This window comes from Hippocampus guttulatus, chromosome 5, assembly GCF_054856545.1.
Source record: "Hippocampus guttulatus isolate MCC_2025c chromosome 5, RoL_Hgut_1.0, whole genome shotgun sequence".
Classification (NCBI taxonomy): domain Eukaryota; kingdom Metazoa; phylum Chordata; class Actinopteri; order Syngnathiformes; family Syngnathidae; genus Hippocampus; species Hippocampus guttulatus.
The window spans coordinates 20,031,655-20,055,087 of NC_141265.1; the positions used below are offsets into that span (position 1 = coordinate 20,031,655).

The 23,433-nt window shown below is 41.9% G+C and overlaps 4 protein-coding genes across 7 annotated transcripts; 1 reads left to right on the forward strand and 3 right to left on the reverse strand.

The window, feature by feature from the left end:
* Nucleotides 1-3,245: 3,245 nt before the first annotated feature.
* Nucleotides 3,246-9,851, reverse strand: psat1 (phosphoserine aminotransferase 1). The gene is made up of 9 exons (XM_086110500.1): nt 9,745-9,851; nt 7,939-7,999; nt 7,755-7,824; nt 6,707-6,912; nt 5,596-5,768; nt 5,095-5,264; nt 4,685-4,813; nt 4,130-4,267; nt 3,246-3,961 (listed from the first exon to the last, which is right to left on the reverse strand). Exons 1-9 carry the CDS (start codon nt 9,808-9,810, stop codon nt 3,859-3,861), a joined length of 1,116 nt encoding a protein of 371 aa, XP_085966626.1. The 5' UTR covers nt 9,811-9,851; the 3' UTR covers nt 3,246-3,858.
* Nucleotides 9,852-10,306: 455 nt separating this feature from the next.
* On the reverse strand, nt 10,307-12,869 carry isca1 (iron-sulfur cluster assembly 1). Its single transcript, XM_086110503.1, has 4 exons — nt 12,651-12,869; nt 11,629-11,682; nt 11,427-11,532; nt 10,307-10,916 (listed from the first exon to the last, which is right to left on the reverse strand). Exons 1-4 carry the CDS (start codon nt 12,852-12,854, stop codon nt 10,768-10,770), a joined length of 513 nt encoding a protein of 170 aa, XP_085966629.1. The 5' UTR covers nt 12,855-12,869; the 3' UTR covers nt 10,307-10,767.
* A 1,167-nt stretch (nt 12,870-14,036) lies between these two features.
* On the forward strand, nt 14,037-21,110 carry rsrc2 (arginine/serine-rich coiled-coil 2). 3 transcript variants are annotated; one of them, XM_086110495.1, is made up of 10 exons: nt 14,037-14,146; nt 15,262-15,403; nt 16,703-16,743; nt 17,952-18,109; nt 18,189-18,323; nt 18,392-18,508; nt 18,971-19,047; nt 19,460-19,749; nt 19,985-20,074; nt 20,145-21,110. In XM_086110495.1, the coding sequence occupies exons 1-10, from the start codon at nt 14,141-14,143 to the stop codon at nt 20,328-20,330; spliced, it is 1,242 nt and encodes a 413-aa protein (XP_085966621.1). In that variant the 5' UTR covers nt 14,037-14,140; the 3' UTR covers nt 20,331-21,110. The 3 variants fall into 3 exon arrangements, with proteins under 3 accessions (XP_085966621.1, XP_085966623.1, XP_085966622.1); XM_086110497.1 differs by lacking the exon at nt 14,037-14,146 and adding an exon at nt 17,522-17,595 and having other exon boundaries at nt 15,299-15,403; nt 17,929-18,109; XM_086110496.1 differs by lacking the exons at nt 14,037-14,146; nt 15,262-15,403; nt 16,703-16,743 and adding an exon at nt 16,833-17,595 and having other exon boundaries at nt 17,929-18,109.
* LOC147205395 (uncharacterized) lies at nt 21,095-22,815 on the reverse strand. Of its 2 annotated transcripts, none has more exons than XM_086110499.1 (4): nt 22,573-22,815; nt 22,281-22,407; nt 22,067-22,200; nt 21,095-21,896 (listed from the first exon to the last, which is right to left on the reverse strand). In XM_086110499.1, the coding sequence occupies exons 1-4, from the start codon at nt 22,684-22,686 to the stop codon at nt 21,252-21,254; spliced, it is 1,020 nt and encodes a 339-aa protein (XP_085966625.1). In that variant the 5' UTR covers nt 22,687-22,815; the 3' UTR covers nt 21,095-21,251. The 2 variants fall into 2 exon arrangements, with proteins under 2 accessions (XP_085966625.1, XP_085966624.1); XM_086110498.1 differs by having other exon boundaries at nt 22,281-22,361; nt 22,756-22,795.
* Nucleotides 22,816-23,433: the final 618 nt, after the last annotated feature.

Below are 23,433 nucleotides of genomic sequence, written 5' to 3' on the forward strand. Positions count from 1 at the left end.
TACCCTCAGGGATAAATAGGGGCACGATTTCCAGGCTATGAAGTTAAATGAAGCTGAATTAAAAGAAAGGGGGTCATGTGAAACACCATAAACCGGCACACGTGCGCTTGGCGTGCAAACTGGCGCATCTTGAGGTTCGTGCCAGGGCAAGTCACACACAGACACACGATCAGGGATGGAAGGCGGTCTCCAAGTCCCTGCTTCAAAGAAGCCGACTTTAAATCATCCACAGGATGAAATCTTTCTGCAGTCCCTTATGAAAGTACTTTGCGCACACCAATCTCCTGCACAGACTCCAGCGCCCCCTTTAGCTTCCGCCATGTGCCTCTTCTGAATTTAAAAGGAATGAGAGCAGCTTCGATTGGCCAGGGATGACCTAAAGAAAGAAGAGTCCCCTCATGCGCACAGTTCGACGGCACTTTGCACTCGACTTGGCTGGGCTCAAAAATAGGACCCCAAGTGCCTAAAAACTAGAGGATCCAGTACAGAACCTTGAGGAATACCACATTTAAACATACAGCATAAAAATGACACCCCAAAGCATTCCTGCGAGCAACAGACAAAGATGATTGTGTTTCACAGGCATTTTGTATTTACAGGAATAAATATGTTTCATTTCATGTTACAATTTGAAGGGAAACAATGACTTTTTATCAACTATCTGGGTAAAGATGCAGTCACCAGTAGATCAAATAATCTCAATATATTTGTACAAGGGTGGAATGCGTGCAGTTAAGCAGTCTCTCTTGCTTAGCATACCACGAATAAGTCAGTTGTGGCAAAATGACATCATAACACTTCACATCAATGGCGCGCTGCTGCTAATTGATGACGCTCTAATTGTTGCTCTGTGATTTAGATAAATACTTGGACAAGTGAAGTGCTCTAATTATCCCAGGCGTGTTAGGAAAATCGCTTCACTTGAGATGGCTGCACAAGGAGACAAGCTAATTAGGAGCCGTTTCCCCACTCTCCGCTCATTAATAACACGCGGGCAATTAAAAGGAGCCACGGTGGAACGGGGTGCACCGGGTGCTAACAAGATTAGCCGCATGGAGCGATGGGTTTATTACACAGACAGACGCGCGCACGTGCGCGCGCGCACGGTGCAAAATACAGTAAGTCGGCGCTTTGAAGAAAATTGCCTTCTCGCAAGTCATCTGTTTATCTCGTCACCAATAGTAATGGCTGGATTAAAGTGGAGATGAGATGAATGCCACGACAGTGATAGCAACTCTGGGTGCCCGTAAAATGTCATCACTGGTCACAGAATTTGGTGCACCCGCACAACACCTTATGATATCTCATTCAAAAGCTGCATTTAAAAAAATGATGCCTTTACAAAGACAATGAAGCTCAGTTTTGATTGACATGGAAAACATGCGGCCCTTTTTTTCTTGCTCATATCAAAATAAAGCGGTGGCTTGAGCCACTGATCTGTGCCTACTACCAGAGATGCGGGGAGATCGATTGACAGGGAAGGAAGGCGGGGCAAAGGGAGGGGGAATATTTGGGGAAAATGACACAATGGTTCTTTGATGTCATTTCATGGTGACGTCTCCTAGAGATAACGTCACGTCAAGAAGAGCTGCGCCATTGTGGGAGTGGTCACAGCTGACTTCAATCTGAGCCAATCAATCCTTTCATTCTCTTTAAATGCAACTTGAGTCTTGAACATGGACTAAGTACAACTGTGGCGTGAAATGGACACTCTCAGAACGCCCCCCCCACACACACACACATACACACACGCAGTTGTGCCACCCTGTTATGATTTTTTTTTAAAAGATAGTGATACAGGGAAAGCATGACTAATGTCTTCCCATAGTGATCTTCAATCCATAGTGTGATGATATAAAGTAGTTAATTTAAAATGTTGTGGGCCGTTTCCCGCTCAAGGATGTATCTATACAAAACATAGTTGTGCGTATCCGTATTGTGAAATGGAGCGTATAAAAGGCGTCAGTCACAGTGGTAACTTTTCCCAGTGCGAGCATGTCGCTCTTGACAAGAGACTCAATCAGCAGGACCAAAGCCTGCCTCCACTTCTCCCCCAGCCGGGGCCCGCTCCTTTGCTGCCGGCTAATCTCCACTGCAGGATGTAGAGGAGTCGTTTGATATTGTCTTCCCTGGTGTTTTTCATTACCACCGCCTTACCGCAGCCTAACACTGGCTTTAGCTTTCACATTAGCGCGGCTCTACAACACACCGATCGCCACACAATCCCGTCACAACCTCCCATCTTCTACTCTAACCCCACTCGCCTTGCAAAGCCCGCCCGCGTACTCTCATCTTTTCTCCGTTTTCTTTTTTTTTTTTTTTTAGATGCGGGGTCAAAAACGTTTTTTTTTTCCCTGAGGAAGATGACCTATCAGAGCAGTGATTCTTCACCACCGCACCGTGAGATCAGCTAGGGAAAATATCCAATTTCACAAAATTATTAAAATGTGTGTGTGTGTATATACAGTATATATATATATATATATACTGTATATATATATGTATGTGTGTGTATATATATACTGTAGTTCATCTGTGCCGAGTGGGCACCTGTCTGACAAGTGAACACTGACCTCTGCTGTTACTTCAAAACCGCACCACATGTATAGAGTGCAGTACTGTACTGTATATACAACACCATTAAAAAAAGAAGTTGTCCCCTTTTAAAATTCCTTTTTTTAGGAGGGGGGCAGTTTCCCCACTTTCATTTTTAAGATCAAACCAATGTAAAGCAATCAGTGAAGTATACATAAAATGCAGTTTTCACTGGTGATTTGAGTGCATTTGGGTTCCACATGACAATGACAAAAAAAATCAGCAAGGCAATGTCTGAATGGGTTAAAAAAAAGCAGTCCAGATCTGAATCTGATTGAAATGCTGTGGCATTACCTTCAAAAGGCCATTCATGCCCAAAAACCCTCCAGCGTTGCTGAATTAAAGATATTCAGTAAGGAAGAGTGGGCCAAAATATCTCCACAGAGATGTGAAAGACTCATTGCCATTTACAGAAAACGGTTGATTTGGATTGTTTGTTGTTGCTGAGGGTGGCCCAACCAGTCTTGAGGTTAAGAGGGGCAATCACTTTTTCACATCAGGCCCTGTGGGTTTGGAATGTTTGTTTCTCTTAATAACAGACACCTTAATTTAAAAACCTCATCTAGTGTTTGCTTGTGTTGTCCTTGACATTTAAGTATGACAAACATGCAAAAAAAAGAGGAAATCAAGGAGACACTTTCAAGCGTGTGTGTGTGTATCATTTCAGAATACTGTATATATTTTTTGTGACATTTTCATCTTTGAGGTTTTTGAACGCAAGTCTCAGACATTAAGACACCAGGAGAACGATTTAAATAATGCATGTCTCTTTGATGCACTTTTACAAGGCGTTGTTCGTAACTTTTCCCGCCTGCAAAAAAACAAACAAACAAAATTCATCTGTGCCGTATAGAATACAGCACATTTGACAATAAAGTTGTATTCAATTCAATTCAAAACAAAAAACTGATAAGTCTGTTCGATTCATGTAGATTTCTTACTCAACAGTACCACCTGCAGGCAAATTCAATAAATTCATCTTTCTCTCCGGTTTCGCCACGTTTCCTGATGGGAACGGAGTCAACAAATGACACCAGGAAGAATAAAGACTTCTGTATTCTGGGGGTTAACCATGTCAACAATTAGGAATGGTATTTACATTAAAACAACATCAATGGATCAGCCAAGCGTGCGTCTTCATGTTAGAACGGGTTAGCATCAAACACTCAATGTCATCTACAGCCACCTTTGGTCCATAACCACAATTTCAATGTGAGATTTTCTTCTCTTTTTTTTTTAAGTGGAAAGTTATCCGAGCCCGGCTCACTGGTGTTCTTTTAGGAATTCCTTCATGTACTTGGCCAGAGCTTCGGTGTCCTGGAGGGTTACAGCGTTATACAGAGAGGCACGGATACCTCCGACCGACCTGCAGGGGGAGACAAACCGTTGTCACAACGGTAGCAGCTGTCAATCGTACAAAAAAAAAAGAAGTATTTTTTTGTTTTGTTTTAGGGATACCTTGTTACGTGGATCTGTGTACATATAGACAGCCCTCATGTTGGGACATAACTGGTAACAGTGGGAAAATGCTAACCTGTGTCCCTTGAGTGAGATCATTCCACGTTTGGAGGCCCCATTGAGAAACTCCTTTTCCAAGGCATCATCACCCTCTTTCTTCCCCACGCGGAAAGGTATATTCATGCGGCTACGACAAGCCTCGTCTACCGGACACCTAGTGGGGTGAAGAGAACAAATACATCAGACAGATTATCATTTTGACAGACGTTTATTCATTTAAGTTTCATTTGTGGCCTTTTTGGGCCCGCAGAATTTTATGGGAGAGCCGACTGAGCCAAATCCATTAAAGAATGCTTGCCAACTTCCAATTTGTTCAGATTTAATTCTTATAATAAAACCTTTATTAACTGTACCGTACACATACCTTTTATAAGTTAGGGCAATAAAAAGTGAGAAGAGTTATCTTGGATACATTTGAGTACGTCTGTTTTGTTAAAATCGGATGACTGGTGTTTTTGTGTGTGTGTGTTTTTTTTCCCCTAATTCCCTGAATGCAAGGATGGCGCCCGACAACGCCGATATCGTGGTGTATCTGTCAATAGAACACCAAAGCGCGTGAGAGAAAACGTACACATAGAAGCCGTTGGAAGAGTCGATGACGTCATAAACCAAGTCCGACTTGCGCTTGTTGAGCGCCTCCATGGCGGCTGCGCCGCCGCTTTTCTTGATCCACTCCAGAACCAGGCACATGATGTAGATGCTGCGCATGGGAAAACACACATCTTAAAACACTCAACAACCACAATATTGATTAGGATTGGTCTCATAAAATGAGTGCTGCAATATTGATGCTGGGGAATTGAGAGCAACACAGTGCCCAAGCGGAAAGCACATCTGCCTCACAATTCTGAGGCGTAGGGTTCGAATCGGGCGCCGGATTTCCATTGCGCAGATTCATGTGTGATGTAAAACAGTGATTCTTGCTTTTTTTTTCTTTTTAAATATATTTTTGTATTCTGTGTAAAATAGTTAATAAACGACCTGAAACAGGGCGGTGTGTTGTACAGCGAGTTCATCTCGGCCTGCACTTTGTAGTCCAGGATGATGGGACACTCTTTCTGGGCGTGGCCTATCAAGTCCTCGCGCACGATGACCACGGTCACCCCGGCGCAGCCCACGTTCTTCTGAGCGCCCGCGTAAATCAGACCAAACTGAAAAGAAGAACGCGGCAGAATCACTTTCCACCAATCCAGACACGGAGCGTTTGTTTGCGCTGCATAAGCGGGAAATGCCAGTCGGGTTCCAAAGAAATGGAACATTTACTTCGGTACACTTTGGTGTGACAATTCCATTTCACTCACAGATTGAATGAGTAACTACTGATCTTTCTATTCTTTTTTTTTTTTCAAACGCTCAACCAAGTCACAAGTCTGCATCAAATATAAAACACAAACTGTATTTGAAAGAAAAATCGAGTGGGGCAAAGTCACCAAGTACTCCACAGACTCTTCTGATTGAGATGTTGGTTGTCGGTCTCCCCACCTTGGAAACGTCCACGGGCCGTGACAGGAAGTTGGAGGACATGTCGCTGACGAGGGTCACCCCGTTGGTCTCGGGCATGAAGTTGTACTCCACGCCGTGCACGGTCTCGTTGCAGCAGTAGTACACGTAGGAGGCCGCCGGGTTGAGGTTCCAGCTGCTCGGCTCGGGGATTTCTGGAAGAAAACGTCACACTTAAAAGATGTTCACCTCCTCACGCTTGAGTAAGGAGGTTTGATAAATGTGTAGCATAACTAGAGGCAAAAAATCTCATAAATGAGAAAGTCATCAAACCAACCAAATTGTGTTTGCATATAAACGCAATAATGTTGGTCGATGCGCACCACTATTGCAATCTGAAATCATAACATTAACTCTCTGTGTATAACAATGAATGTGGTGCGGTGTTGAAAATGCATGGACAAGAATAAAAATGAAACTCTTCAAGTTGTACATGAATTGCTGAGCGTAAAACCTTGAAGATGGAAAATTGTGTCAAGACATTTGCTTCCTCTTAGAAGTTGCTTAATCCGTGTTGGATGTCTACAAAGACTTCCTTTTCGTCAAACTTGTTTCAATGTAATGTTTTTTGGGGGGTTTTGCCCCCATTATTTTGACCAAATGAGGTGTTCAGTCACACATGGAAATGTCCGTGTAACAACGAGATAGCGAAGAGGCACATTAGCTCAACCATGAAGAAAGAGGGCCCACATTCCAGATTGTTTCATTGGGCCAGCCCGCTTGTGCCGGCCCATTACACAACAGACTGCTCATGATGCCGCAACATTTTGCTTCTGGTTGATTGTTAAGAAGAGTATGTGAACACTCTTGTTTAATCCCCGGAGGCACTTCAAATGGTGGCCGGTGTGTGCTGACTTCCATATAAAGAGTTTGAAGGGCATATTGTGGCAGCCAGAAACAATGAAATGGTAGTTTAGAAGCTTTGCCAACGAAGCAGACCTCCATTTTCACGTTACGCGAATTTGTCATTAAACTGAGATGAGAACATCGCGGTCAGGTTTTTCTCTTCTGAGCCATCAAAATGTTTTGCATCGCTGTTACATGTTCCATATTTCAAGAGCAGGACTGACCACAACCAAATGTGTGCACTCACTCGTGTAACTGTCCAGCTTCCGGTGAACTATGTTGACTTTGCCGTATTTCTCAGCCTCTTTGGCAGCCTTCGCTGACCATGTGCCCGTCACGATGTAGTCTGCGCAGTTGTCCTCCTTCAGGCCCATCAGATTGAGGGCGATGCCGCTGAACTGGCCCGACGCGCCGCCCTGCAGGAACATCACCTTGTAGTTGTCGGGGATGTTTCTGTGGGGGTGACAACGGCTCACTTTTGACCTCCACATTTTCTGTCGTCCTCCGTGACAGTGAACTGAACGTGTGTGTGTGTGTGTGTGTGTGTGTGTGTGTGTGTGTGTTGAATCAAAATCAAACATTGGCCTTTTAGTTTGGAAAAATATTTTTTGCCTGTTTTCTGACACCTTACGGACCAAGCCAGTGACTGGATCCTAAATCGTGTTTGTCTATTTTCTACAATGTCATATTGAAAAAAAATGTCATAGTTTTGAATCATGGGATGGAAATCAAAACGATTTATTTGATCAGGTTAATCGATTAAATTGACAAATTAATCTCTTATTAAAATAATTGCTATATTATACTATAATGTTTAACATTATTATAAACAATAGTTAAAATGTACAGTATAACAACAAATTTATGGCTTAATAGTTTATTTTAATATTTTTTGTTGAATATATTATTAAACTTATTTAATTAAAAAGCAGGACTTGAGATTTTTCGACATAGTGAATAACAATAAGGCTAATTATGTAGTAGTGCAATTATAATTGTTTCAAAAAAATTGTGTTTAAAAGCAGTAAGATTAAGCATCATTTTTATTCATAAAGTGTATATACATTTTTCAACATCATAATTATCACTGATTTTTATTCCTTTTTGTTTTTACATTGGTCAACATGATCACCAAAATCCAAAACAATATTGTCTCCTATTTAAATGAAAAACTGGATTTTCCGTGCAAATTTCCCGAGTGTAGGACAAATAAAGGTTATTTTATATATATAGATATATAGGTGTTTGTTTGTTTTTTTGGCCAAGATGTATAATGGTACCACATTTCTACTTACAGCAACTCTCGTAGGAGACACTCTGCCTTGTTTATGATCTGAGTGAATTCTGGCGATCGGTGGCTCATTTCTGGAGAGAGCAAAAGCAATTTCAGTGTAAATGAATTCATGGACATTCAATATTCAAACTGATCTGTAGTCCCCATAGCACCAATCAATCAATCAAATGGGCCCTTCTTCTTACCCAGAACGCTGATCCCAAAGCCACTGTAGCTGAGGAGCTCCTGCTGGGCTTGAAGCAGAACCTGCAGCACGTGTCCAAAGAAAAGAGGTCATGAAAACATCATGATGGGTGAATCGTTGACAAAACATCATAAGGCTGCACACTGGAGCCTGGAAAATACCAGATGTTTTGGTGCCTTTGTTGAGAACACGATGAGCTGGGTGAAACTTCATTTAACAACATAAAGTCCAAAAGTCTTTTACAAAGGTTACAAAAAAAAGTTCCGTTTTGACTATCAGGGATATACTGATGAAAAATAATAATAAAGCAAAACACGACAACACGAAGTCAGTATGATGCACTTCAGTTTGACATTCGACGAATGACGGGGAAAAAGTGATTTCAAACCATAACCATTTGATTGTGTCAAATAACACCGCCGTAATAACTTGTAAATGTGTTTTTTCAATCAATCAAAAACTGTTAACAAAAAACTTCAATTTGAATTGCAAAATAGCAGATGACAGTGGAAAGGATTTTTTCTTATAAAACAAAAAATATATAGCTCCAAAAATAACTAAAAAAAGTTTCAAACTGGTCATTAACACTGCAAAATGCACATATAATACTGCTAATAGCTTTTAAATAATTGTTACTGTTATGATTTGTATGAAATTACATTTTAATAAATAATCCCCAACATGGCAAATAAAAAGACTTGTAAAAAATAAATAAGTAAAATAAATAAAATGAAAACATGAATCAAAATCCTAATCCCAAAATGAGAGAAGCGTGGAATTGTGACTGGACTAAACATTTTTGCCTGCTCAGTACGTTTAAACGTATTTGCAAATACGTTCAAACGTACTTGCAGCTACGTGCGAATATCTTTCTATCTCTTCGAACGTACTTGCAAATAGGTTGAAACGTTAAATAGGTGGCAGTGGTGCTGTCATCCATTTATTTTTATTTTTCCAAGCAAATCGAAGCTCTTCAAATCTTATCTGTTACGGATGCAAATAGACCTATTCTTAGTTGTTATCACGTGATATACTGTACTTGTTTTTTCTGTTGTTTTTGTTTTAATGCAATGTTATATTGGATTCTTTGTTATACAGAAGTGTAACAATTTTATAGGCAAACGGAGAGTTGGGAAGGGTGAGAAATCTTTTCTTCATCCTGAATGGGCATAACAGAAATAATAATAGATAAGCACTGCTTGAAGCACATTTCAACTGCGCGTAAAACTGCAAACAAGGTTTGACGTCTTTGTGCAAAATTCCAGCTCGATGTTCGATACCACGTGATACGACTGGCTTTTGCTCCAGAAAACATGTCATGCAAGTCATGTGGAAAAGACCTGGATGTGCAGTTGGCAGTTGCAAACGGATCAGAACGTTTCCGCATGAATAAAAGGAGGCAGGCTGATGCAACTCAGCTGCATGTTTTCAGCTTGTTGCTGAGCGATGCGAAAGTGTCCCTTGCTGTTCATTCATTCATTAGCAACCTTTTTTTTTTGCAATCACGGGAAGCAGACAATTTATGTGCACAATTAGAAAATCACCGGAGGCACAGACAATGTATGTGCACAATTAGAACAACCACACACATTTTAGCAGAAAATTATACAGTAGTCTACAATGGCACATTTTGTTTGCAATTACACCTACTTATCTCTCTAATCATTCTGACCGTACTGCTTTTTCTGTTTTTATTGTTGTTTTACAATGTCCTAAAGTGTCTTTCAAATCGCTCATGAACTATGTAATTAACCCTGCTGTTTCTTATCGCGATCGTTAACGTCGCGAGCAAAATGCTAAAACTTACCGGTGGGGGGAGTTTAGCGGGCCCGGCTCCGAAATTGATGATATTCTGATTGATTTGAGACTCCATGTTTCTGAAAAAAAGGGCACAAAAAGAGAAAAGGGGAGAAAGACGGCGAAAGTGGTCGCGACGTGGATGTCTTTCCTCAAGCTGCTCTCCTCCTCCGACACTCATTCGGGTTGACGTCACCCAGGTCAGTTACGCGTGTTGCATTCAGGGAAACTAGGACACCCAAGCTACTTTATGATGGATTTCAGAGCACGGGCGTGTAATCGGACTTTCGGGAAATAAAATTGCAAAACAAAATCATAACTGCATCGAGACTTCCTTCTTTACAAAAGATAACGATGCCAAAAATAAAACGAGAAAGTGTTCAAATACTCCTTCCCTAAACTGAAAACCACTGTATTTCTTTAGATCAGCGATGAGCATGTGACCAGCCAAGAAACTGAGTGGCCTCTTGACTAATCTTCCCCCCAAATGATTTTTTGTTGTGTTTTGCTGTCATTAGGAAAAAAAATTAAAGCATTTCACCAACCTTATATACTCTCATGTGACGCATACCCAGGCTTTCTAGCTTTATTATGCGCTTTTGTGGTTCTTAGATCATTCACACTCTATATTTACAGAGATAAATATGCTTTGTCAGTTTCAAAAGACTATACAAACTGAAAAAGCAGTTTTCAAGACACTACATCGTGAATTCATGTAAAAATGTACAATAATGTGCGCATCGCTAAAACAGTAGGCTGCCACTACAATGCAAAAATACTCGACGATGTCCTTGCGAATTGGAGATCAGGAGTCCAAAACAAAATGAGACACGTCATAAGTATGACAAAATCAAACAAAGAGCTGTGATTAAAATATGGTGCATTACGCTGAGGCTTCACAAGCATGTGTGGGTTATTGTGCATTGACTGCAGTGGTCGAAGGACTGGCTCCATGGTCCATGCGGAGTCTTTTTTTTTGTAGGGTTTGTTTGTTTGATTTGGATGGGACATAATTTGGGAAGGTGGGCCACATTCACATGTTGAAGCTCTCTCCGCACCCACACGTGCCCTTAATGTTGGGATTGTTGAAAACAAATTCGCTGGACAGTTTCGACTCCACAAAGTCCATCTCTGTCCCCAGGAGAGTCAGCTGGGCTTTCTTGGCGACGAACACCCTCACGCCTGACACGGTGCACAAGGAGGAAAAAGAGCATTCTATAATTCTAGACTTCATTTTTAAAAAAAGTATATCATAATTACGAGTGGGGTAAAAAAAAAGTCAACCTAGTCGATCACAAAAATAAGTTGACGCAAGATTTTTGCCCTGAGGCATTTTAGGCATTGTTGTACCCCATCCACACAAACATTTCCAGACCACATACAGTAGATGTCCATTTTACCTATGATGACCTTTTCACGGTCTATAACCTGACTCGATTATTGGATGGATGGAATAATCAATTCTAAAATTATTCAATAGTGACAGCCCTAAATATAACTGAATAGAATCTAAAGAATGAAACAGTTTGTGCATCATATTTTCATGCTGCAATTAAATTCATTTTGCTATTTCTTCCGGTATGCCCACCGTGGCCACCGGGAGACATTACAATACTGGACACAAACACAGATTAATCAAATAAAATAATCAACTAGAACTCATTAAAAAATAAATAAAACAAGAAAGCTCACCATCCTGCTGCACCTCCTCATCACTATTTTCCTTCTGCTTCGTGTAGTCCAGCGTGTACGTCAGCCCGTTGCAGCCACGCGTTCTCACGCCAACTTTCAAACCAATCTGGGAAGCACACACAAAAGCAGCGTTTTCCTATCAGCGGCCCTTTCACTTGCTTGTTGGACCATACAAATCCTCGGAAAAATTTATACTACTTACATATTCCGGCTTGTCCTGCAACAAACATCGGATCTTGTTCACAGCAGATGGTGTCTAGAAAAGCAATCAAGTTAGCAGTCACAAAAAAAGTACAAATTTATTTTTATTTGAAAAATTGTAAGACTTTTTTTCATTATTACCAACTATTTCAACAATTATAGCATGATTGGCTGAGTCATTATTACATTTTGCCTCCTCCGCCCACACCCACACACACACGCGCGCGCACGCACGCACGCACGTACACACGCATTCTTCGGAAATGATATGTGACGGCCTGTTTTCGATTCGATTCGACTGCATTCAGTTTCACGTAGGTCTCCGCCTTCAGTCCGGAACTTCGTCGTGAAATAAGGATATATTGTACTTTTTACTGTTGATTGAAAACTTAGTCACTATAAACAGCGTGGCGGTGTTGATGTTGTTTTTTAAAGAAATGTTTCAAAATATAGAGAATATTACATGACTTAACAAAAACGAAATGGCCGATCGGCCATTAGATTCATATCCTGTCGTTGGGTTTACGCATATAACTAAATACATCAAGAAATTAAACCAAGAAGCGCAATAAACTACGCGTCCTTCACACAACTGAGAACTACACGGCATTCACGTCTGTAACGTCTTCATAATTAATACATTTGAAGTGCATTGCTTGCAAATAATTTATGACGTATTAGAACGACAGAGGGTTTGACAATTTAAAATCCCACATTGGGAATTATTTGAACGGTCGGCAAAGATGCTGCTAATGACGTTACAAAACAAATCGCAGGCTGCCGAGTTTCACGTGGAAACCTCAGACCGGCAAATAGTTTAAAACACTCCCAGTGATCATCAAGGTCATTAAAAACAAAAGTGACACTTAAAACCTCGTCGTATTTTGGCACGTATTACGTTGCAGTGTTGCGTCACGGGCCCCTGCTAGTTTAGCTTAGCTACGTCATAGTGATCCAGAAAACGGTTTTTCATAGTTACAAACTCCTCCACATATATTTCTCGGCAAAGATTTATTGACTTACCAAAGTGAGAGCAGCTCTAGTAGGAAGGATCTTTCTTTTACTGACCGCTCGGACGGTCGCTCTTACCAAGGAGGCAGACATGTTGATCAAGCGAACATTACAACAACAAACTGCGCATGCGCGTAAAATGTGACCACTGCGCCCCATGACCATGACTGACTTAATGACGGAAGTGTTTATATAATTTGATTTAAAGTGCAGCATTTCGTAATGCTTCAACTCATTTTGAGTTCGTTTTCCCAATTAACTGCTTACTGTAACGGTTACTACCCGATTTAAAACTGGTCACGGTTCCTGTTGTGAAACGACCTTCGCTGATCGTCATAAAAGTCATTTAAACCAATGACGTTCCTATGTGAAGTCACGTTGCATACATTTGCCCAATTGTCTTTCAGCATTTCAACGTGACGTTTTAGTTGACGTTTTCCAGTGTAAATTACAATAATCGATATTAATCAAGATCTCGATCTACTTGATGGAATATTTTACAAAGACTAGGTAGAAAAAAAATAATCAGCCTGCTTTTTTTTGGTCAACTAAACCCGATGATAACTATGGCTCAAAGAACAATTCACAGAAGCAAAAACTCATATTCATGTGCAATGGCTATACCACATTAAGTTAAACTTCTAAATCCAAGCAAACACAAGATGACAGAAGAATGTATTCATACAGCACGTTGCCTCAACCTCTGCCCTAAAATTACCAGAGAGAATGGCGGCTTGCTTCTCGTTGTGCAAATAAATATGTAATGTCATGGATATGATATAGTGAGTCTCGTATTAATGAATGAAATCTGACCACTTTAAAGTATTTTCAGTTTCTGGTCACAAAAGATGACAAAACACGTGAGTTAGAATGAAGGAGGCTATGGATAGATTACATAAGTATTTTTGACACAGGAGCTTAATTCAGTCAGAAAAAGAATGATCGTCGAAGTTCGAATTTAAAGTAAGCGTTGGGCGCCCGTTGTCACTGTTCATAAACTTTACGAACTGAATTTCTAGGCATAGTCGATGCGATGGAGAGAGGGGTTATTTCGGGGAATTTGGTATTATGTCTACATTTTGAGCATGATATAAATTTAGTCCAGATTTAAACAGTACACCGTACAACAGTTATTTTCGAATGTAGGTCATTACACACGCGGTTGAGCGTCGTAAAGTGAGTAGAAGGGGTTGCCATGTTGGTTCTTTTTCAGTATTTTGTAGAGTCGCAAACTGTTATTAATCAGCTAATAAAGCCCAATAACCAATACCAGCCGTTTAATTTGAACAATTATTACATTAATATGCGTGAATATTGCGACGTACTCTTTCATTACTGCTTCTTTGGATCAGTCATTGACCAAATGTCGGTGGCTTTTCCTCAAAATCTTGGCAACCCCGCTCATCTTAGCTTCTTTCCTCGCTAGCTAAACCAGTTTAGCATTTTAAGTACATTCTGGCGTCGACGAAAAGCCGAGCGTTTACAAAGAGCTTGCCACTATTATGCCTGTAAGTCAAATTATAAAATGCAATTTGCGCTACATCGCTGTAATTATTGTAGCGTCGCCTTTACGGTGTTATCTAGACGTCGTGGTTCTTAAAAATGGCTGATAATGGATTTATTTTGACCATGGAGGCCTGGTTAGTTACGCCATGTAGCTAGGCGTATTTTGGCCAATTTAAGCGCTTTTTTTGAATTAACAATATCTGAAGGTATTCTTCAGATAGAATGTCCAATTGTTTGTTGGTCGTTTTGGTAAATGCATCAATGTGATTCCGTTTGTTAGGGCGTCGTATGCGTTTGTTGTAAGCCACAAACGTGCTATTGAGGAAAATAGCTTCATTGCTAAAGATTGTATGTTACACACAAATTCTATTCGTATGGCACGTTTCAAGTAACAGCAACGCATTAGGCAACCGAGAAATGTGTGATTTGAGATACGGATTTTTCTTTATGGGACAATTCCGATATTTAGGAGGGGGAAATTACGATAGACTATTAATCGGCCCATTTTTATACGTAATTAATTAAATACGTTTTGGTGTCAAATATGTGAATTGCAAGCAGAACATTTGATTGTTTTGCTTTGCTTATACTTTGTCCTTTAGTATTCGTTGAACTTTACAGTAGAGGAATGTTCAAGTACAAAAACATGTTTTTAAAAAAAAAAGCATGAACGAATGAATTTAGTTCGGGTTTAATCCATAAATCGATCTAGTACGTAAGCAACGTGAGTGAAGTTGCTAATCAAACATGATTTCTGCATCTTGCCCTTTAATTTTAAATCACATTTCTTCTCCATTTTTTTTCTTTACCATGAAATGATTACTTCGAATTTTAAACATGGGTTATATCGTGAGTAGAAATGGGAGCACATTTTAACGCAAATAATGCACACTAAGCATGAATATAAACCATGTCAATATACATCTACTGATAGACATCGCATCTTAAGGGCATATTAGAGTATGGAATAGGATATAAATAAAATAGAATATCGTTCAGTCACCCATGCAATCCGTCTTCATAACACCCATATCGAGTTAGCAAATAAATGGATACATTTTGTTAGCAACACACTAACATGTAGTCAAAGCATGAATATAAATCTTTGGATTTCCAGGCAAGTGGCGAGTCTGTAGACAACACTAGAGCAAACTCACCGGTCCATCACAGCAAGAGGCACAACATGGAATCCTCCAGATCGCCCAGAAGCTCCAAGCACCACCATTCACGCTCAAGGTCTCGCTCCAGGGACAGAAAACGTGAGTAATAGAACCTATGCAATTGTTTTGTCAGAAACATTGCCTTTTGGTATTACCCATAAAGATGACATTTATACTAGGCGGTAGTGGCTGACCGATATATATATATATATATATATATATATGTATATGTATAAGATGTCCCTTTATTTGTCCCGCAATGGGGAAATTACAGTCAGAATTCAGAAAGGAAAACGCTGGGTAGGGAGAGGGGAAAAAAAACCACGCTTGAACTATCCTCTTCCGAGGATAACTTAAGTCCAGGATAAAAAAAGACCCTAGCACATAAATAAGCATATGACAGTTACAACAAGTCACAAGACATAACATGTAATAAGGGGGAGGATGAATGGGAAGGGGGGGTGACCGCGACGCGGCAGACCTGGCCAGCTGCACGGACACATGCCCTCTGCAGGTCGAACCACGTCACGGGGGAAAAAGAATCGGAGCGATGAAGACGGTGATAATAAGGATGTGTATGCGCGTGTGGTTGTCCAGTTGTGTATGTGTATGCGTGTACAGGTCATAGCTGCTTCGTCGAGGTCTGCTCATGAAGACAGTCCCGGCTTATCAGTCCATGGCCGAGAAGGAGGGGGGTGGTGGTGGGGGCCCTAGATTCCATGCGTACTTCCATCCAGGGGAAAGGGCCAGATAGCGTTGTTTGTTTTGGAGGGACGGCCGCCAACAATTTCAGACAGCCCTGAGTCTGTGGTCTGTATCTCTTCACTGGCGCCGATCAGCCAAATCCGCAATCTCTTTCCGCAGCGCGGATTCCAACTTCTCCATGTTGTTGTCGATCGTGCGGAGTCGCTCCAAAACCGCATCAATATTGTGGTTGAGCTCAGTCACCGCTTGAGTCTGAGTGTTGGACATTCGCGCCAAACCATCCAGAATGACCGGCAGCTTCTTCACTTCCAATGAAGCCGCTCCCGTCGGTTGAATTTTGCGGTAGAACAGAAAGCTGCCAACACCAAACAGCAGCATACCTGTTATCAAAGTACAGTCATACAGTATATATATTTTTTTAGGACGATTCCCGTTGTTGGCAGAATAAGATTCCTCTTAGCGATCAGTTGACTGATTAAAAAAAAAAGTTTAGTTTTGTTTGCTTAAATGTCATAATGTTTGCCTCATTCGGTTAAACACGGAAGAAAATGGGCAAAACCAAATGCAATTTCATTTTCGCCAGTTCGGGATAGCCAACCAGAAAATGAGAGAGCTATCTGACCGAAACACAAGTACTCGTGAAGCTTTGAGACCCACTTTCTAATAATTTGCTCTGCTCTTGTCATTTTCCAGGGAACAGGAAGCACAGGCGGAGTCGCAGCAGGAGCAAAGAGGTAACTAATCACTCACTTCATTCCTTTAATCTAAAAGCACATTTTGATGCGTGTCTTTTTGAAGCTCGTCAGTCGTTAGTGGTTGTTAATTAGGCGGCCATGGTGAGTATTGGATCAGTGTTCCCCAACCATGAACCACTTACATATTGCAATATTTCTCCTGTATTGCTATTGCGTCACATACAGGGCATTCGGAAAGTATTTGCAGCATTTCTTTTATACCACATTTTGTTAAAGCTTTATTCCATGCTTTGACTGTTTTTGATAACTATTCATTATCCGATTCATCATCTCATCCCTGGAGACAAGGAAGTATTGGGCAAAGGCTGTGAATACTTATTGACATACGATTTTTCTGTCTTAATTTATTTATTTTTTAATAAACGGGAAAACATTTCTGAAGAACTTTTTTTTTTTTTTTTGATCTGTCATTATGGGGTGTTCTGTGTATAAATTTTGAGGGAAGAATGAATTGTTCCATTTTGGAATAAGGCTGGAACAAAACAAAATGTTGCAAAAGCCCTTTGAGTACTTTGTGGATGCTGTGTATATATGGTGGGTATCAACATTTAAAAACAACGGTTGGGGATCCCTGAGTGAGATGGACAAAATTAAGTCAGAAAGGAATCGATGAGCGCGGGTATTACATTTAATCCTCGGATATGTGTTATTTGCAACCATATTCTGTGGTGATTAGATATCTTTTATTTATTTTTTACTTTTGTAAAATTGTGTGCATAGACCACATGATAACATTTCTACAATAAATCACACTCAGCGTGCTAAAGCACGAAGAGACTGAACAGAGGAGCCTGCTGACATAGCAAAATAATATGTCTACCACGGGGACAGGTAACTATTTGCTATTCAAACACATTCATGTCTTTCTCACAATTTATGTGTATTTTTATTTTATTTTTTTAATTCTAATGAACATTTACTTGACAAGTTTAGATGTATAAAGTGCTGTCTTATATCCATCCAAACGGACACTGTAGTGCAGTGTCGTACGCCATTTGTCGTTGATTGTGAGGTGGATGCATTGACTAGGAAATGCTGACTGAAGGTTCCAAATATCTAAAGAGTCTATACTCCAACGTTGTCATATTTTTTTGAATGTACAAGCAATTGATGTCCTTGCAAACCATGGTACTAACTCTCTTTGTTGCACTATTTTCCTGAAAGAGACCCACTTCTTCTTGAAACAGGCACGAAAGAGAGAGCCGGAGAAGTCGTCCAAATCGCATAAGCAAGCGGACGAGCACCACGAGAGGCTCTCGGCCGAGGACGGCGACGAGCGGTCGCGGCGCAAAGACAGAAGGTCGCCCAGGGGTCGCAGCTCGTCCCGGTCGCATTCGCGCGACAGGTAAGCCTGGCCTGTGATTGTAGTTTCGATGATACAGCTGAGCCTTGGGTTTGGTGAACGGATCTGTTGTTCCCATCAGGCGGCATCGTAGCAGGAGCCGAGACAGACGACGCTCCTCGCGATCGCACAGCCGCGACAGGAAGAGGAGGGCTCGCTCTCGGTCACGTTCCAGGTCCAAGCACCGGTACCGTAGCAGGAGCCGCAGCAGGAGCAGGTGTGCCCCGGAATGTGATGATTTTTACTTTTGGTTCATGACCCAATGGACAATTGTGCTCAAACCAGGGAGCGAAAGAAAAAGAGCGAAAAGGTGCGCAAGAGGAGTCGAAGCGGCTCCGCCAATCCCCCTATCTTCCGGGGCCGCAATACAGCCATGGATGCGCAAGAGGCACTAGCCAGAAGGTATGCACCAAATGTTTGGTGGACGGAAGTTGGCCATTTTGGTTTTGTGTGTCCATTTTGGGTGAAATTCACCCAAATGAGCTCCACTTGAGGTTTTTTATTCAAAAGAAGTGGATCCTTCGGGCATTTTGATTCGAAAGAAGTGAATCTTTCAGCCATTTTATTGGAAGCATTTCGGTTTGTTAAGGCCGAATAAAGTCGCAAGTGCTTGTTCCTCATTAAAAAAACCCAATTAACATTCAAGAAAGAATGTGCAGTGCAAGTATGAAAATGATGACATATTCCCCTTTCAGACAACAACCTCTCCTCCATCCACCCAACTTCATCTTTCATACGTCATCATGAGTCTTCAATTTGACCACCGTAATGAGGGCAAGCGCTTTTGAAAACGAATGGCTGGATGTTTAGTCTTGTTCCAAAATGGCATTTAAGCGAGCTTGTTGGCTTGCTTGTCTTTTGCAGGTTAGAGCGAGCCAAGAAGCTCCAGGAGCAGAAGGAGAAGGAGTTGTTAGAAAAACGTCAGCAGGAGGTTGTTGGAGGTGAGGCTTCTAATTGTTGCCATTTTACAACGGTAACTTGACTTACATGTTCCCCAATTTAAAAATGGAGCAGTTTCACAAAAACAAACAAAATAAGCAATCAAATAGAAAATGAGAACACTCGTCAGGAGCTGCTGTCGGTCACAACTCAGACGCATGCATGCAGACAAGCTTCTCCTGCGGGATACCAAATGAAGTCAAATTCACAACAGGACTGTAGTTCCTTATTTCTGGATTGATATTTCATTTTGTCTTTTAAAAAAAATCTCATAGTTTTCACTGAACCCATAGTAATATTAACATATCGTTATAGATATCTGGAAAAAGCTCGAGAGATTCAATTGTGGCCATATCGCACAGCCGCTAGTACCACTGCATTCCCTTGTGCTGAGGCCGTTGTGTTGGTTCCCAGCGACCTCTCCAGTGGCCTCTCCAGTGGCCGCCACAGCCGCCCCGACGGCTGTCTCGACTGTGGCCACCTCAGCCAACCACACCTTCAACGTGGCCGCCCTGCTGGCGTCGGGTACACAGGTGACGCCGCAGATCGCCATGGCGGCACAGATGGCGGCTTTGCAGGCGAGGGCGCTGGCCGAGACGGGCGTGGCCGTGCCCAGCTACTACAACCCGTCTGCGGTCAACCCCTCCAAGTTTGCAGAGCAAGAGAAGAAGCGCAAGAAACTGTGGCAGGGCAAGAGAGATGGGGTAAGATGAACTGTGTGGTGAAGCGGTATGTGGAAATCTAGGTTTTTGTTTAACCAAAAAAAAAAAGCTTTATTGTCAAAAATAAACAGGAAAAGTGGAAAGTAAAATTTGCGAAAAGTTCTATTCTGTGCAGTTTTTCCTTTCTTTTACGTGACCCAAAATGACCGTGATTTTTTTTTAAAAAATGCCTTTGTTGATTTTTTCAATGGTGTCTTCTGATTTTGTCATTTTCCAGGATAAGTCCCAGACGGCCGAGTTGTGGGAGAATCTCAACTTTGGCAACAAGGACCAAAATGTCAAATTTCGCAAATTAATGGGTATTAAGGTGAGTGCTTATTCCCCGCACGCGTCCCATGTTGTTGACATTGTACAAGTCTCGCCGTTAATCCCGCTAGGCTGACGACGAGGGAGAAGCGTCCAAACCGCTCAATGACGAAGGCCTGAAGACCCTTCAGAAACAGGAGGAGATGTTCCGCAACCTGGACGTGCAGTATGAGATGGCCCGATCGCAGACGCACACCCAGCGTGGCATGGGCCTCGGTTTTTCCTCCGCGTTTTCTCGCGGAATGGATTCCATCTAGGGGGTCTGTGCAGGACTATGTTTCAATTTATTCCTGGAGGATGGTGTAAATAACAAGACATCCTATCAATGCATACCTGGCTCAAAATGGACAGCACTACTTTGGAATCGAGCTGTGGTAGTAATTGTGATTGTTTTTGTGTTTTTTTACATTTGGAAATTGAAATCACAGTACTCCCAAAAAGGTTTGGAATATTGGCCTTTTGGGCTCACCTTTTCAGATTACAGTCTCTCTAAAACTGAGAGGCTGAGTTACAGAAAGGCATAGACATGAAACACGCTTGGAAATTTCGAAATTGCTTTGTGAATCAAAACCATGTTGTCAATTCATCCAACAGGGAGCCAAAGAGCAAAACATATGCAAAGAATACTGAAACCGTTCACTGTTGGACCAGCATGCAAAAGTCGAGAGAAGGTCAAATTAAGTTCACCTGAAAGACCAATCTGCCTAACTTTTTGGGAGTACTGTGTGTGTTTGGAAACTGAACTGCGTACAATGTGAACACTATTTATAACTTCTTAGCAACAACAAAAAAAAGTGTCTAATACCCCAAATTTAGAACTGTTTGAAGAAGAAAATGGCCCGTGAAACATTTTAATCCACAAATGTTCATTAGAATTTGTTTGCTTGTCGCCTTGTATTTATTTTTTTTTTAGTTTTGTCCCTGATAGGAAAAAAGATGTCTCCTGCTTCCATGACTGACACAAATGTAAAAAATAAGGCATTTGTGTTCAACCCTGAATTCCAACACACCCCAAATAAAATAAAATGTCAGAAGGCTTTATTTGACTAATTTGTAAGTACATTACAGTGATACCTTGACCTAACTGTGCCTCCAATTCTTCCAGTTACAACTAGTCCCACTTGGTCAACCCAAAATATACCGGAAATTTTCCATCCCTTTTCAATCCTACAAGAACACTACTTGCAGATGAGAGTGGAGTAGAGCACATGTGCCACACCTGTGATGAGGTTGTGGTTGGCAAATTCCAGAATGAGGAGCAGGATAGGGTACTCGCTTCGTCTCTTGGCCCAGTCCTCCTCCCGGTTCAGCCCCATCCAGTTCAGCAGCAGTGTCCTCATGGCGTCCGGGAACAGCTGTGCGACCAGCTCCTCGGCCGGCGGCAGCTCCTCGATCCTCTGGATGTGGCGCTCCTTGAAGGCCTCCACCCGCTGGCTGATGTCGCCGTGGGCCGCGGCGAACCGGCCACCCAGCCAGCCGGCCAGTGTTGTCTCTGCCGCGTCCTGCCCCTCCGCGGTCCCGTCCAGACAGCGCTCGGCGTGCTCCAGGAGGAGCAGGGCCGGTTCCAGGTGATGATCAGTGAAGTTTTTGGTTGCCAGTTTGTTACTTATGCTCTGAAGCTTATTCCTAAATTCAGCTAGGCTTTGAGAGCTTTGCTGTGTGGAGTAAGAGTGATCCAATGACAAGTCTCTACTTGAGTTCTCGGGCGGTTTGGATGATTGTTCATCGGGCATTCCACTCCCGGCGTCCGATCGGTCCAGTTGCACGCACAACCTGTAACTGGACTTCAGTGGGTTGTCGCTCATCTGAGATTTCCACAAATCCTGCAATAGAGGACGCATGAAGTCACTTTGATAGCTTTTTGTCTGTTCATTGGCGTGCTATGAATTGATATTGGGGCCCAACTGATGCGGAGGTATCTTTTCGCCTGACGCAGAGTGTAGGTGCCTGCGCGTGTTAAAAGAATCTTCTTAAACATGTGACGGAATAAAACCTGCATGTTGTCCATCACCGCCAACTGTTCCCGCTTAGCGTACATCTCAAAGGCGATGCGGAAAAGCCCGTGAATTGTGTAGAACCAGAGGCCGTTGTTGGACGTCGCCACCTTCAACCCGCGTAACCTGAATGCTGACAAAACAAAAGCCACATAAGGTTGCTGATACCAAAAACCCGCAGGGGATTGATTCTTTTTATTTTGTTGAGTTTACCTGAAGAGAAGTGGACTTTGGTGGCGAGACCTTTCCTCGCAAACTTGGCGTGATGCCTGGGATGGTTCTCTGCGCGGACATCTGTGGTGGCCAAGAGGTCGGCACCGAGAAAGAGAGGAACCGACCCCTTCAACAAAAACAGTTTTCAATACTTTTTAAAAATGAAAACAGAAAAATGTTTGAGAACCAGAACCCCGACCGCCAACCGTGCTTATTGTTTTACAGCTGGCTACTAAACGATTAACATCATTGCCAATGCGCCAAATAACAGCTATGGCTCTGCTCCACGTACCTTTTGCTGACAGTCTGTGAGTGTGAAAGACGACTCGTTTACCAGGTAAATGTAACGAATTTTCCTCGAGCCTGCGTCCCAATGCGGCAATGACAAATAGCTAAGGTTTGACATAGTCCCTGCACAATACTAGTGAACACGTTATACAAATGTATGGGGGTTTTAGCGAGGTCAATCGCTCACCAAAACAAAACACGCCATCTTGCATCACGAAGGACGGTGGCCGGTTTGGAGTATATCTCCAAATACACCCGCGGTGTTGTCTTGCAGGTTTAAAAGTAAGCCGAAACAAACGAGCATGAAAATATTTATTATTTTTAACATATAAACAATTGATTAGAGTTTTCCCGTAATAACCCATGTTACACAGGACAACAAAGTATGTGCGTAAGGGAGACGTCACTCGTGAAAAGGTTACATTTATTAACAGTCGCAAGCTTTTAAACACAGATTTGAATAGGTAATTAGGACACGCCCATTCGAGCTGCGTCCCTACGGCTAGCACATGTTTTGACATAAACAGTAACAGAAACATCGTGAAAATCGGTTGAGGTATGACCCAAGTCTAATTTATTTTCCAATTCGCATACATTACTTTAGATGGGAATATTGCCCCTATCAAGGTGGCCTCCACGCACGAACGTTCCAGGTTATGGACAGTCAATTTTTTTATTTATTTTTTGGTTATGGACAGTCAACCAATACGAGCGGTCACCGAGATTACGTAGTTGGCCATGTGACAAACCCAACTAATCAACACAAGTATTTTTTTCACTGTACAAGTAAACCAATACAAGCGCCCGTTTGTGTCACGTGATAGACCATGTGACTTACACGACCAATTGACGCGAGTTTTTTTTT